We start from the raw sequence: 16,109 nt of genomic DNA, 5'->3' as shown, positions 1-16,109 counted from the left end.
GAGTCCTGTGCATTTCTATGAGATAAGACCTGCATATCAACTTTCAGTGATTCATGTACAAGGACAGCTCTTTGAATACCAGCACCTTTCAATCTCTCCACATTGGGGGGAAAATACAGTTCTGAATTTTACATAGAACAGTACAGCACAGAACAGGCCCTTTGGCCCACAATGTTGTGCTGAAATAGCTATTCCCTCCTGCCTACAGAATGCCCATATCCCTCTATTTTCCTATCAGGCAACGCATTCCAGGCATCCACCACTCTCTCAGTAAAAAAAACATATCCCTCACGTCTGTTCTGAACCTACCCCTTCTCACCTTAAAAGCATTTTCTACCAAAGTAGATCTCTCTATTACCTTTTTTTTTCTCCACAAAGCAGGCACAACAAGATCTAGTTGCACTTTTATGATTAACCAGAAAATAACAGATTTATACTGCAACTGGGGTAAAGATTTGTCTTGACAGATTGCATTAGATTCTGAATACAGCACACCTGAGGAACCTGTCAGTAACTTTCACTCAGTATTGAGAACTAATAATTGGGTGGCTCAGGGCAAGTGGTTGTGGTTCTTGACTCGTCAGCTTCATGTTTTAAACACTTGATTTCCAAGCCAGCAATTTTTAATCTTTGGTTTGTGTTGCATTTAAACCCAGATCTCCAAGAGAATAGAATGGAACTGCATCTATAATACAAAGCAAAACACATTTAAATGTAAATTGATTATTCTCCAGTGGTGCAGCAGACTGGATTTCACACTCAAACTCTACAAATTAATATTTGCAGTAATGAAGAATGGAAAGATGATTTCAAAGGATTAATGTTGGGCTTGCTCAGACATCCCATTCTGACATCTGAACTGCATCTTAGCCATAAAAAGACATTTCCCATTATTAATTATTGTTAAATTAACTTAAAAACTTTCCTTTCTTATTACTTCAGTCAATTGGTGTAGGGATCCCAAAGGTTAATTTAAGACAGAGACATCCTAATGCACAGGTAATGTAGTGGCAATAGCATTGGTGCTGCAAACTGCCAGAATTGAAGCTTTGGGAAAGGGATTTGGCAAGCTTACATACAAGGGCATAACAGTGGACCTGCTACCAAAAAATATCCTGAAGCATGACTTTCTAAGTGCTTAGATAATAACTAATACATTTTATAAGTTTAGAACTAACATTTTGGATAGTGCTGTTGACCAGCAACCCCCCCCCCCTCCCCCGCCAAGCAGGCTGCTAGTTTTGGAAATAGTAATTGCTTAAAAAGAAGTTTAACATTGAGGATTATAGTGGCTGATTTGCAGATATAGCAAAATATCTGTGTTTATATATGACAGGTACTGTCAATTGTTTACCACAGATGCTGCATGCATTCCTCATATTTATTTCATGACCAGGGTATAGATTTGTGTTTGGTGATGAAACCATGGACAGTAAGTTTTCTGCTTTAGGCCAGATCTTCATAGGTTTGTTTTGACAGTACATCTTTATCATTTTCCAGAGCACAAAGTTTTCCTGGCAAATGCTGCTTGAATAAAAGGAAAATTGTAGTGTTTGACTGTTGTACAAGTGTATTTGGCATTGCAAGAGTTAATCATTACTTTCAACTGCTAATACTGCTTTAACTTGATTCTGAGTTTTAAATTTTTCTCTAGGCATATTTATAAGTTTAAGAAATCCAGAAGCTGAACAGTGGGGACTGAGCATCAGCATGTATTGTCAAATATATTAGGGTATTGCTAGTTTTTATCTGCCACATTGAATTATTTAAGTTCCCACTTTACCTGCTTCTGACTATTAAACACTTCCCAAGGAAAAAGCTTGAAAGAGCACCTGTGGTGGCTTGTGTCCAATTCCACTGAATAAACAATCTGTAGACAATGCACTCACTCTGCCTGTGGGCAAGAACTACATTTCCCAAATCCCCTAATGGATTAATTGTAATAAGGTGCTCCTTGTGTGGAAACTGTAAACAGGAACCTATTACAGTGTGCTGCCTCATGACCACACAGCCAGAGAGAATGCCCCAAGGATGTCAATTATTGAAAGCAAACTAGTGACATATGGTAAAATTAGATCAGCACTGATGGTAAATTCACACAGATTTTAAAGTGAACAAAGATATAATTGAAACCAGATATGGGCTTGGAAAACTGAATTAAACCACTTTGCTCATCCTTAATAGCTGTCTGCAAAATGATTTTTCATTCTGAATATTATTAAATAAATTACAGATAAAGTTTACATGTAGAATATAGGGATTGTCCATTTAAAAATAATTCCATCAGTGTTGGAATAACAACACTTCTGTACACTGAACAGAATTAAGGATTTGGCATGCTGTCTTTTCAGTCCAGATTTCCAAACTCATTTACCATGCTAATATCTTTGAAATATAAGAAATGCAGCTGTGTAAAGTTAACATTTTTGGGTCCTGTGTAAATACTTCTCTCTCAGATATTCATCACAACGTCATTCTCATTTCCATCCCAAAGCATTTGCATGAAATTCTGTGCAAGTTCATCAAAAAGAGCAAGGGACTATGGAATTTAAACACAATTTCCTGAAACACTTTGAATCCTTCCATTTAGAGTGACATCTCTTCTGTTGATTTAGTTTGTTTGATGTGCTGCTTTTATAGGCTTTCTGTAGGTGTTCTGTGGAAGTACTTGCATGGGTGTGTTGTGGGAAACGGCACTGTAAGCTTGCTGCCTGTTGTTACATTTTTGGTAAGTGCTCATTGATTAATTGAAGTACAGTGGAAGAGGCTGAGGAATCTGTATTACATGTCTGAGAATGCACTGGAGGGTGCTGCCATTGAGGTCACTAACTTAGGAATCTCAAATTAACTAAAAACTAAACGGCAATGAGCGTTTTAAGTTCATTTCCAATGGCAAGTGATAAACGAGTACAAGAGTTGACTGTGGTCTGCAATCATCCCCTGATGTTTGGTTCCATTGATTTCTTGTGAGGCTGAACATGCAAAAGTGAATAAAACTTGTAACCAATGCTCTCACTCCCAGCCAGAGCTTGTGGCCAAGTGCAAGTTTTAACCCTTATGGATTTCCATGTTTAGCTTTCATTCTACTTCCCTGTGCTCCAATTCCCATGAACAGGTTTGAGATTGCAATCCCCAGGATTAAACTTGGGTATCAAAATTTATGTAAAAAGTTGAGTTTATTGTCATCTGCACAAGTACCTGTTTGCACGGGTGCAATGAAAAGCTTACTTGCAGCAGCATCACAGGCACATAGCATCAGATACACAACAGTCACAAGAATAACATAAACCTAAATTATACATAATTTTTTACAAGAAAGAACACAATTTGAACAAAAAAAAAGTCTGTTGTAGTGGTCATAGTGTTACTATACTGAGGTAGTGATTAGGATATCTGGATTCAAACAAACCAAAAGGATTGCCAGAAGCCCCACTACAGGTTTGAACGTGTAGTCCAACTGAAAACCTCCAAAAGGGGGATTTCTCAAATGCATTGTTCTAAAGGTTATGGAGAATCCACCAAATCTTCACCAGATATGAAATGCTGTGCGGTTAATGCTGTGTGGTGGAATAAGTAAAATAACCAGGGAACTAATATAGATCCAGCATAAGGTTGTCCCAGACAAAATAATTTTCTCTGGTCTATTTCATATGCAGACAGCAGGGATTCCTATTACAATGGCTGCAGCCCTGGATCCATAAACTCAAAGACATGTGGTTGTATTTTGACTTTCTGCTAATAGAACTCATTCCATCTGTAAAGACTATAAAACTATGGTCAAGTCATGGAAATTATCCAGATAATTAAGCTGGTTTGGGGAGGAAGGGTTAAAACCATGAGAGGAAGAATTGTTATAAATTATTCCAACTAGAGATTAACAAAGTGTATTAATGGAAGTAGAAAGGACCATTATTGTGCTTTAGATTGTGGTTGTCTGCCTCTTTCAATAATAGGCCAGTGGTACACAGCAGCAGAAGAAACGAAGTAAAATATGAGTGACAACTGTTTAAAACAAAAGGATGGAAGTACATAAGAGAAAAGGGGGACTGAAAACCAAGACTATAGGCTTTTTGTTTGCAAACCAAGGGAAATTAATGGCATTTCAAACTGTAATGCAAGGAGATCATTTAAATTGCACAGCTGTATTTGAGTAATAACTAAGGGCCATGTCTGCTGTTGGAACTTATAGAACAGGACAATGGAAGGATGAACCATTTAGCCCATTGTGTCCTTGCATCTTGGGGATAAAAAAGAGCTACCCAGTCTAATCTCACTTTCATGCACTCGATCTGTACCTGACACATTATGGCTCTTCATGGCATTCAAGCACTTTTCAGATATGGTGATGTGGTGACTCTTTCTGCCTCCATCACCCTTCCAGGCAGTGAGCTTTCAGACTCTTAAAACAACCTCTTAGTGAAAATATTTTGTCCTCATCTCCCTACTAATTTGCTGTAGAAATTTTTAAAAACTCAGAAGTTGTAAACATGTTTTTTAAAAAAAATAAAAATGTTCACAAGAACAAAGTAAAAACACTTAATGCAAAATAATTTAAAACATTTAAAACAAAATGAAATAAGTTACAAAATAAATAAAGGTAATTACCTTCCCTATTTCATAGGCTAAGTACCCCCATTCAAATGAAAGACCAATCCAATGCCACATGTGACTGGTTTAGGATCAGAGAGGCAATTTCTCTTTAACATGGAGTTCAGTAGCAGGGTGGGGTAAGAGATGCGATGGCATCTGATACTTACAATGTGTTTGTGTAAGTCTGAGAAGTTCTTTTTGGAAGTGCCAGCTATAACCAAGAAGATTCACCCCATTATTTACATTGCTACTGAACGCTGTATGATAAAAATAATTTGATCTGACTTATTGTACCTAGCCCACATAGGCCTTTGTTTTATATTTGGCTGATCCAGTGGTTTAAAAGAGCCATTATAAAGTGGCCAGTTTCTTCCTCTGTAATTCATCAGTTTTCTTTTGTTGCTGTTTAAGCTGCCTTGTGTAATCGCTTCTGACTTTCAGTGTTTTTTTTCCATGACTACATGTATCGGAATGTGATGTGACCTGCTTACTGGATCGTATCTTGATGCATGCTGCATGGTTGGTAATGTCATGGGGTCTTCTGTGCATGTAACTGTTGTCATTTAATTCTGTGGCATTTGTTTTTAATAAGAACAATCTGTATTGTGAAATATACAAAGCCCATGTCTCTTTTGCTATGTCAGGAGAAACTATTCTGTGGAAGTGTGGCCTGCAGATTCTCTACAGGAACCAACCAGAATATTGCTGCATTGGGCAGAAAAAGGCTGCATTGGCCACCAATCCACTTTGATTTGCCATGTTGAATATAAGTTTCACTGATGCTGTTGGAAGCACAAGCATGATTGGCATGCTGTAAACAGTGTATTCATTTTTATTGTTGATACAAATACAGTTCAGTTAGATGAAAACAGAGCAATTTGATGTGAGCTGGGATTGATGGTGCTGAGGTTGATCGTTTTGAGCATGTATATTAAATGTGAAGTATGTGCTGTGGATCTGGATGGGTTGGATTCCTCTGTTGATGGTGAACAGATCAACATTGGATCTTCATTCATTTCAATCCACATTCCCATTTGATTCAATAATTGAAAATTCCCATTTCTGACAGTTTCAAAATGAATGCCTAAAGCCCAGTCCAAACAGCTACATTAAACAGAAGTGATAGCTGAGTTTGCAAGAAAAACAATACTCTCTTCTATTCAGAATGTAGCTTACAGTTATGTTGTAAGATTCCAATTGAAAATTGTTCTCTAATTCTTCAACCAATGCACTGATGTTTAGGAATTTGAATCCTCACTTCACTGGTGATTGGGATTCATTTACTATTGGCTGTGCCTTGTAATTCTACAGCTCCCCTGTGTGAAATAATTCCCAAAGTAAAATCCAAATCAAATTGCTAGAAGTAGTGTATTAGCCAAGTGCACATTTGGCATTAAGAAGTGATACCACCAGTCTCATAAACGTTCCCTGTGATCCCAATGGGATAGTTAAAATGGATTACCTGACTCCACAGTTGCTTATAGTTGGTAGAGATTAATTTTATGGAGTTTTGCTCTTAATGGATCATAAATTGAATAAAACATACCAATAAAATGTGTTGAAGGATCACTATAAATGGGGAAAAAAGTGAGACAACCTTGTAGAGGAGAATTCCTTTTGTAAGGAATTGACAGTTGCCAACAGATCTGAATAACAAATTGCAACATTTAGTCTGGGCTGTGTAAAACAAAATTGCTCTTCTGATTTTGAGAACACATTGTCCTTATTGTACTGGCTAATAGAATTGAATTCATTAAGTAGGAAATATAAGCATTGCTGGTATAGTTCAGTACCATTTGTTACATAAAGATTAAATTTCAGAGCAATTAGTTGTGATAGTATAATGCATATGGGTGTTAACATGGGGCAAAGGTCAACAAGCAGCCATACAAGTAGGCCAAAACAATTATCTTAGAAGAAAAATTACACTCTGCACATGTATAACATGAGTCAAACTGTAGTAGTACGTGGAGAAATGTTTTCCTAAATAAATCTGCTTTATCAGCTGCTAACCTTTTATTTTAACATCTTCATTAAGAAAGGAAAGAAAAATAAATCTGTGCTTTACTGGTTCAGGCTCAAATGTTGAACTTTATGTCAGCTTGTATTTTCCACTTATTGTTTGATCATTATTTCTTTTGGTTTAGAATCCTAAATCTCAGGAGCCCGTCACTTTGGATTTTCTAGATGCTGAACTGGAGAATGAAATTAAGGTTGAGGTAAGATGATCTTGAATGGCCAGTGGCTGCTGAGAGTGGTATGTCAAAGCCTTTTAACTCTGTGAAGTCTGGATTCACTTTAAATACAATAAATATAATGCGAACAGATTCATATGTAAATCTCCTCTATTTTTTTCTGACCCTTTGTGTCGTGCAGGTCATGTGTTTACTTGAAGAATCTTTGCAGCCTTCTCATTGAATGTGACAGCTTGTCTGTGTAATCATGAACAGACTCTGCCTGGCAAACGTTCAGCAATGAAGAGTCATAAACCCCAGGGCTGACCACCCTCAAGGTCCCATTAGTGAACTGCAGTGGCTGGTCAAATACCACTAATGGAACTGCAGAACTGTCTGGTTACTATGTGTGTTCCAAGATTATTTTATTTAGCTGTGATGCATTACTCATTACTGAAAAAAAGATATTTTACAATTATGCATTTACTTCAACACAATGCACAATTTCACCTATCAACAATAAATTACCCATGATATTGGCTATGCACAGTATACAGACGTAATATTTTTCATATAGAAGATGGCAGTCAATTTGGGAAGAGTTCAGAAACTCTCTCCAGAGAGCTATCCAGGCCCCAAGTCGACAAGAATATTGTGACATTTGTTCTAGAAAAGTTGAATGGGAAGTCTTGGTGGAATAGCCTGAGTGAAGATTGCGACAGTTGTACTATTGTTTATGAACAAGATCTGTGTGCCTGGCACAATTTTTTAATAATTTGTAGAAAAGAGCTTAGATAGAAGCACACACATGCTACTAATTTAAACAGGCATTGCTTGAACACTTGCATCTATAGATATCAAGATAGATATAACTCAATATTTAAAATATTTTTGGTAGATAAAAAAAATTGATGGATAAAACTGGACAAAATCCACAATATTTAGCACCACCAGTTATCATGGTCTTCTTGTCAAGGGAACGTTTCCAGAACATGACAATGTTCTTATTCCCTAAGGCATCATTAATCTCTCTGAGCCACTGGTTCATTTAATACACAAGTTGGCCTGTGCTAGTCCCACAGCCACAATGAACTTCCATAACTGCATAGCTCCTACTTCCATGAAACAAAGTGATCCAGGTGGCAGAATCTGATGCCATGCCCCCAACAGCCTCACGACTGTTGTTAAAGAACTTTTCAACTGTCCCAAAATGTCTCTGGTTATAAAAATAAATTTAGTTAAAATACATTAACCTTTGATAATTTAAAATATGAATGTGTGTAACAAAATACTTAACCCTCACTTACCTTTATAATGAATGTTGGCAGGCCTATTCAGTTTTTATCCTCCACAAATATTTGTTAAATAAAGACTGGGGGACCAGATGTGATATAGATAATGTAATTCATCTTTACATTACTTGATGGTAAATTGGAAGTACATTGTTCTTTGCCGTAACACTACTACTCACTGCTCTTCATCCATTGCATCATAGATTTAGAAGTAAACTAGCTTCAGAAATAGCTTCATTGAGCTCTACGTGAAGTAGTGCTGCAAAGCAGTTTGAAGATTTGTATGAAACTGGATAGCTGCAAATTATTATCTTTCTGTCTTTTAGATACGGCACAGCATGATAGAAGGACAAAATGGTGAGAGGACCCTAGACACACTAATCAAATCTTATGATGAGGTACAGTCTACAGCTAACTGATTATTTAATTGGTCTCTGTTGATATTGTTAAAAAAGCATACGTGAATTGCTTGAAGTGAGGAATAAGCAGTGATCTTTGTTCTTGATTATTTATGAAGTTTCAGAGGTGAAAAAAACAATACTGAAGACATAGCCTCCACTACAGGGTTATATTATTAGAGTGTTGGTGTTGAATAGATGTAATGCCAGGCCATGTTTTGTCAGCTTTTGCTCATGATAGAACATTGTTCATTATTTTACCTCCCTACAGTTAGCAATACACAGATTTTATTTCTTTCTTCTGAAGAATTGATTTTCCTAGGATCTGGCTCCTCCTGCACTTCTAACCCTTCAGTATCTCACTGCTTACTCTGTATTACAGTGCTGAGGTGGGGAAGAAGGCATCATGTGCATTAACATCTATCAAATGTGCAAGCAGTATTCTGATAATTTTAATATTTTTTTCAAGTACTGTCCAATACTGGCAATCTCAATTGATGTGAACACTTTGGACTAATTCTCCATGTTCCTAACTTAGGGTCCCCTTGCCTCCTCGACAGCACAAAACGCAAAAGCAGCAACAAAATACCACATAGGCAGTATTTTTAAATGCTCTGGTTGCTGGAGAGTCATGGAAATCTCCAATCTTTTTGCTGTACCCATCCATTTTCAGTTCCTGTTAAATGATGCTGAAAATATCAATATTAGAATAATAAAATCAATTCAAGTGTTACATTTGCTATTAAATAAATACTGAAAGTAGAGCTTAGGCAAAATATGTTAGTTCCAGGCATGGTTATCCCCTTATTGGACTTTTTCCTTCAAGGGCAGGATCTTTCAAACCAGTCATGAACCAATTCCCTCAATGTTCTCTCCAGAATGGAGAAGAAGAGCTGTCAGCCCTCTGTGCATCGTGGTTAACATTTACCCCTCAACCAATGGCACTAATATACTGACAATTATTCACAGGGCTCATTATGGGGCATTGCTGTTGATAACCGGGCTACACCATTCCAACATAATAACAGTGTTCGCACTTCAAAGTCCTTCACTGGCTGTGAGGCATTTTGGAATGTCTTGAGGAAGTGAGGGAGATAATAAAAATGCAATGTTCAGTTGCAGCACACAGTACATGAATATAATAATGAAAAGGATACTGAAAGTAATGTTATATTCGTTATTAATGCCCTTTGCTTGTCCTTTCAGAGATATATCGACAAAGGAACTCGAACATACACATGGACACTAGTAAATAGTACAGATTATAGGTAAGAGGCTCCAATATTTTGGAGAGATCCTATTTAAGTTTTACTTAACGAATTGTTTTGGAGGGAGCACAGTTAGTTTTATGAGCTGTTCTGCCAATGTTTGGAACTGGTTTCATGTGGATTTCCAGCGGGTTAGCCTTTCTGTGTGTCTTTCGCATGATGCACAGTCAATGCAAGAGCAGTGCAATAAGGGATTTGGGTAAGGGATTTGGGTAAGTGATCTGCATGCTGAGTATGCAGCAGTCGGTCACCTGAAACTACTTGTCTTCATGCCAATAGTTTATGCAATCCATTAATCCTCCTTGGGCCATTATAAATGTAGTTTAGGATTTTTTTCAATGTTGCCACAAGGCAAATTATTTCTCATGCCCATGAAGCCACCTGGGAAATCAGTGAGAGTTAGATGGCTGGTGAAGAAAAGAAATATGTCTCACTTCGGCATTACTGTTGGGGTTGGTTGGTGGGGGTGCTAGTGAATGCCTTTCTGAGATCGTGGTTAAGGTACATTGTGTAGTCAATGCAGAGAGCTTTTTACTGCATCTTACTCATGCTCGACTTGCAACTGCTTGAGGCTGACACTGAAGCTGTGATTTCTGGAGACAGTTTCTGTACATGGGAGCTCACTCTGCCAGCAGGCTGGAAAATCTGTCCTTGGACCTGAAGCTTCTGCTTCATGTCTGATAGCCATTTTAAGACTGATGAGGACTACAGTGATGCAACAGCCTGAGCATGGCACCATCTACCCCACACAACTTTCCCATCGTAAGTCAGCACCAGGATGAGGTTCCATAGGTCTTTTTAAAGAGGAATAACAATTGTTCCTCTGAGAGAATGTCTTTATAGGCAACTATACCTAACAACATAACCTTGTTTGTTTTGTTGTCCCTGCATATAGATTATTTTTTCTGTGGAGAACTACCTTAACCCATTTGTTTAGCTTACGTTTACTGTTTCTCAGTTGCTACATTCATCTGCAATAATAATTGCGTTGTGCCTAAATAAAAGCTATGTGTAAAAGGTTATTCCCAAAGGGAGTTCAAGCTACTAAGATACCACTACGGATTATGAACCTTGCATCAAATGATAAGCAATATGATTATCTTTGCTTTCTTCTTGATACCAGTTACCAGACTTGGAGCCAGTTATTAAGGATCTAAATGACTTAGAGAAACAAAGGACTGCAGATGCTGGAATCCAGATGAAAAACACCTGCTGAGTTCCTTCAGCATCATAGGGTTTTTTATCTAAATGACTTCATTGGTTCTATTAGCATTGTTCTTTAATTGAGACCTCCCTCTGCCAAAATAAATCCCTTTCCTTGGATTGATTCCTATATTAGAATGCTTGGCGTCAGGGTAATAAACTGTTCACATTTCATTTTGGTATCTTTATGAGAAGACAACCAAGTTTTCTATCGTCTCTTCAGTTGCATGCTGCAACCCAATCATTGCGCAATAACACTGATTACGTGCCTGCCCTTCATTTAGTTTAGAGAGCTTGTTGCAGCTCACCCTCCAAGCTGCCTCCAAAGGCAAGCTTGTGTACGAGTCTGCTCATGCTCCATTGGCCAATATCAGATCAGCAGGAATCGAGTGAAGGTTTTCAAAAGATTCCATTATATAACAAAAATATTTCCTACCCAGAATGTCATATTCATGCTATTCATGCAGCATGTGGATGAATCCAAAGACCATTATTCTTTGCTTCTTGCTTGATTATTTGATAATGTCTATTTGTTTTCTCCAGTTTGGCATTGGTCCTGCCGCCTTATGGTTCTCACTACATCAAAGCCAAATTAGACGAAGTTATCACCCAGGCGAAACGTAAGTATTGGAAAGGTGTAAGCCTGACTTGGAAATGCATGCAGTAAAGGACAAAGTATTGACACTGTAAAATAATAAAATATTTTAACCTGATACTTTTAAAGTTTCTGAAACAGTAAGAATTAGGTTGTCAGATAGATGTCTTCCATAGTGTGAAGCAATGATTCTAAAGCATCAGCGAAGCGACATGCAAGGATGTAAACGACTGCATGGTTTGAACTTGTAAGAGTGCTTTTTTTTCTGTCAAAGTTCCCTTACTGAATATGCACAATTTCCCTTGCCATGTAATTTTAGAATCATTGTACTGCTGTACCTTCTAGTTCTATGCATCCATTGGAAGGTCTGTTTACGTCAATGGATTAACAAATATTTTGCCTGATTGTTCAAGTGGCCTAATAGTATTGATTGAAAAGAAATCCTGTCTTTAATATTCTGAATTATTTGCTGAGAGTTTGTGTTAGAAATGTAGCCTGGCTGCTGATAACCACCAGGAGTAAATCAGATGGTAGCTTTCTGGAATCCTGCAAAATCAGGAAGTCATTGTTCAACTCTGGTGTGGAAACTCTCTGCATCCCACGATAATTAGTCAAAACCCCAATTTCTTTTTTTCACTGGTGTTTATTCACGGAAGTCATCCTGATACAGACTTCCAGGATAACTTAAAACAACAATTCATACAGTGATTATTATACCCTTAGCCTAATTACATGCAACCTCCATCGTTCACTTACAAGGCTACATATTGTAGATGTGTATTTTCTTGACCAATCTTAAGTTATTTAAGTATTGTCCTTTGACCAATCTGAGATGAGACTCATTCCTCGATCAGTATCTGATCAGAACAAAATATCACTTTAATTCAACCCATCAGTGTCACATCCTTTCAAAGGCAATTTGTACCCAACAGCTTGTTATTATTGGAAGAGTAAGCTAGCTGGAGGGACGGCAGAGGAGAAATGGAAGGAGTTTCTACAGGAAATAAGGAAAATGCAGGATAGATATATTCCAAGGAAAAAGGTTTTGAATGGAAAAAAGGCACAGATGTGGATAACGAGAGAGGTGAAGGCTAAAATAAAAGCAAAAGGGGCGGCGTACAAAGAAGCAAAAATTAGTGGCAAAGCAGAAGACTGGGAAGCTTTTAAAAACCTGCAGAGAGAAACTAAGGAGGTCATTAGGAAAGAAAAGATGAATTATGAAAGAGAAGTTGGCGGATAACATTCGAAAGGATACTAAGAGTTTTTTTAAATATATAAGGAGTAAAAGAGAGACACGGGTTGATATAGGACCAATTGATAACAGTGCAGGAGATATTATAATGGACGATAGAGAGATGGCAGAGGAATTGAATGAATAGTTTGCATCGGTCTTCACCGTGCAGGACATCAGCAATGTGCCGGTTAGTCAGGAGTCTCACGAAATGGAACTGAGTTCAGTTAAGATTACTAGGGAGAAGGTGCTAGGAAAACTAAATGGGCTAAAGACTGATAAGTCTCCCGGACCGGATGAGGTGCATCCCTGGGTTCTGAAGGAGGTGGCTTTAGAGATAGCGGAGGCATTGGTGATAATTTTCTAGGAATCGATAGATTCCGGCATGGTTCCGGAGGACTGGAGGGTCGCAAATGTAGTTCCGCTGTATAAGAAAGGAGGGAGGCAGCATAAAGGAAATTACAGACCTATTAGTCTGACGTCAGTGGTGGGAAAGTTATTGGAATCTATCCTCAAGGATGGGGTTACGGAATACCTAGAGGCACAAGGCAAGATAGGTCCTAGCCAACATGGTTTTGTGAAGGGAAGATCCTGCCTGACCAACCTATTGGAGATTTTGAAGAAATCACAGGTAGGGTGGATAAGGGAGAGGTGGTAGATGTTGTGTATTTAGACTTTCAAAAGGCCCTCGACAAGGTGCCTCATAAGAGATTGATTAATAAGATGAGAGGTCATGGAATTACAGGTAGGATAACAGAGTGGGTGGAGCATTGGCTGGTTGGCAGGAAGCAAAGAGTGGAAATAAAAGGATCTAGTTCTGGTTGGCTACCGGTTACTAGTGGTGTGCCGCAGGGGTCGGTGTTGGGGCTGCTCCTTTTTACCTTGTACATTAACGATTTGGATGATGGAATAAATGATTTCGTGGCTAAGTTTGTGGATGGCACCAAGATAGGTGGAGGAGCAGGGAGTATTGAGGAGATAGGAAGGTTGCAGAGAGACCTAGACAGTTTAGGGGCAAGGAAATGGCAGATGAGATTCAATGTTGAGAAATGTGCAGTTGTACACTTTGGAAACAGAAATAAGCGGGCAGATTATTATCTAGAAGGAGAGAAAATTCAAAGTACGGAAGTACAAAGGGACTTGGGGTACTCATGCAGGATACCTTAAAGGTTAACCACCAGGTCGGATTGGTGGTAAAGAAAGCAAATGCTATGTTGGCATTCATTTTGAGAGGTATAGTGTACAAAAGTAAGGAAGTGTTGATGAGGCTCTACAGGGCACTAGTGAGGCCTCATTTGGAATACTGTGCGCAGTTTTGGGCCCCACATCTTAAGAAGGATGTGCTGACGTTGCAGAGGGTTCAGAGGAGATTTACGAGGATGATTCCAGGAATGAAAGGGCTTACTTATGATGAGCATTTGTCGGCTCTTGGACTGTACTCACTGGAGTACAGAAGAATGACAGGGGACCTCATAGCGACATTTAAAATGTTGATAGGAAAGGACAGAGTAGATGTGGCTAGGCTGTTTCCCTTGGTGGGTGAGTCCAGGACCAGAGGGCACAATCTTAGAATTAGAGGGTACAGTTTCAAAACAGAGATGAGGAGAAATTGCTTTAGCCAGAGGGTGGTGAATTTGTGGAACTCCTTGCCACGCACAGCAGTGGAGGCCAGATCAGTGGGGGCGTTCAAGGAGGAGATAGATAGATATCTAAATAGTCAGGGTATCAAGGGATATGGGGATAAGGCCGGAAAGTGGGATTAAAATAGGTTTTATTTTCTCCCCCCCCCCCCCCATTCCCCATTTCTCATTTCTTTTTTTCCCTTTTCCTTGGAGCAGACTCGATGGGCCAAATGGCCTGCTTCTGCTCCCTTATCTTGTGATCTTGTGATTATTTCTTGTAGTGACCATATGTTTCTGAAGTCCTTATGTCTCCAGTGTTCCTGCAGAGGTAAATTGCTTTATGAATAAAGCCCAGTTATGTCTTAGAAATATTCCATGTAAAGCTAGGAAGTCAATTAAGTCCTTCACAGCCTGATAGCTCAATTACAGAAACCAGGTCTGACTTGTTTGATGGGACATTTGTTCTTTTAAAAAATATTTTAGCAGTGTCACCAACATATACCCCTACAGTTTGCTCTTCTTCTTCACAAGTTGTGGTAGACCAGCATCTCACTAAAAATATCAGTAAAAAGTACGCATTTATGAGCCTTAATTGTTAGTTACCTACAAAATGTGCAGAAAAAGTTATACCATGATCAATTTTAATTGCTGATGAGCAACCTTTTTGAAATTGAAAATTAATTTCTTCAGATTTTAATCATTATCATGGATTTAAAAATAGCAAAAGATGAGGGCGGCACAGTAGTGTAGCGGTTAGCACGACGCTATTACAGCGCCAGCGATCAGGTTCGATTCCCGTCGCTGTCTGTAAGGAGTTTGTACATTCTCCCATGTCTGCATGGGTTTCCTCCGGGTGCTCCAGTTTCCTCCCACATTCTAAAGATGTACAAGTAGGTTAATTTGGGGTTTAAAATGGGCAGCGCGGACTCGTTGGGCCGGAAGGGCCTGTTACCACGCTGTAAATAAAATTATAAATGATAAATCTTTCAATTTCTTTTTCTCTCTTTTATCTTAATACTATCCTTATCTCTCTTTATTTCATGTTTTGTATCTAATTTTACATTGAATCTCACACTTCTTTGTGAATCTCTGCAATGCTCATATTCAGTTCTTCAGTCTGATTGATTAAGGAGACACCTTGTCCTGTTCACTCACCTCCTGCATCCCCGTCAGGAGGCACTATACTGTTTTGACTATCATTGCTGCCAATTGAAAAGCCCAAAGAGAGTTTGTGTAAGGTTGCAGATGCAAAAGCAAGTACCTTTTGTTTGCCACTGACTGCAAGATCCAGACTGTCGTATTTCGAAAAAGATATTCCCCATGACCTGACTTTGATTTAATTTGACTTTACCTGAATTAATTTTACAGAGGAAATGCTCACAGAGGTGATACAAGTCTCACCCACTTCCTTGTGCTAGTTTTTCTTGTTGTTTTATCTTGCACTTAAACGTCTTAAGAATTGGAAATGCAAAATGAAACAACAATTCCCCACTTGCATGTGTGATGTCTCAAGCCTGTCAGCAGCGTGGATGGCATAGTCTTACACCAATGCTAATTGTCCAACCCTCGAATACACTGAGTGCCATTTAGCTTTGTGTTCTGGAGTTCCTTTTTCACGTGCTTGACTGAACAAAAACCCTGGCACTTATAGCACAAAACATTATATAGGGAATACAAAATCTCACAGAAATATTTGGGTAAAATATTTCACTTGCTGACTTTTGAGCCATACATTT

The 16,109-nt window shown here is 38.5% G+C and overlaps 1 protein-coding gene across 2 annotated transcripts in view; it reads left to right on the top strand.

The window, feature by feature from the left end:
* Nucleotides 1–16,109, top strand: part of LOC127580329 (voltage-dependent calcium channel subunit alpha-2/delta-1) — a 532,630-nt gene that overhangs the window by 428,127 nt on the left and 88,394 nt on the right. For both annotated transcript variants that reach the window (XM_052033643.1, XM_052033642.1), the window contains 4 exons: nucleotides 6,738–6,809; nucleotides 8,383–8,454; nucleotides 9,661–9,722; nucleotides 11,469–11,545. In XM_052033643.1, coding sequence (XP_051889603.1) covers nucleotides 6,738–6,809; nucleotides 8,383–8,454; nucleotides 9,661–9,722; nucleotides 11,469–11,545 — 283 coding nt within the window. The remainder of the gene's footprint in view (nucleotides 1–6,737; nucleotides 6,810–8,382; nucleotides 8,455–9,660; nucleotides 9,723–11,468; nucleotides 11,546–16,109) is intronic.

This window comes from Pristis pectinata, chromosome 19 (genome assembly GCF_009764475.1).
Source record: "Pristis pectinata isolate sPriPec2 chromosome 19, sPriPec2.1.pri, whole genome shotgun sequence".
NCBI classification, from domain to species: Eukaryota; Metazoa; Chordata; class Chondrichthyes; order Rhinopristiformes; family Pristidae; genus Pristis; species Pristis pectinata.
Note: the sequence above shows the minus strand (reverse complement) of the source record. Positions and strands in the feature narration are given on the sequence as shown.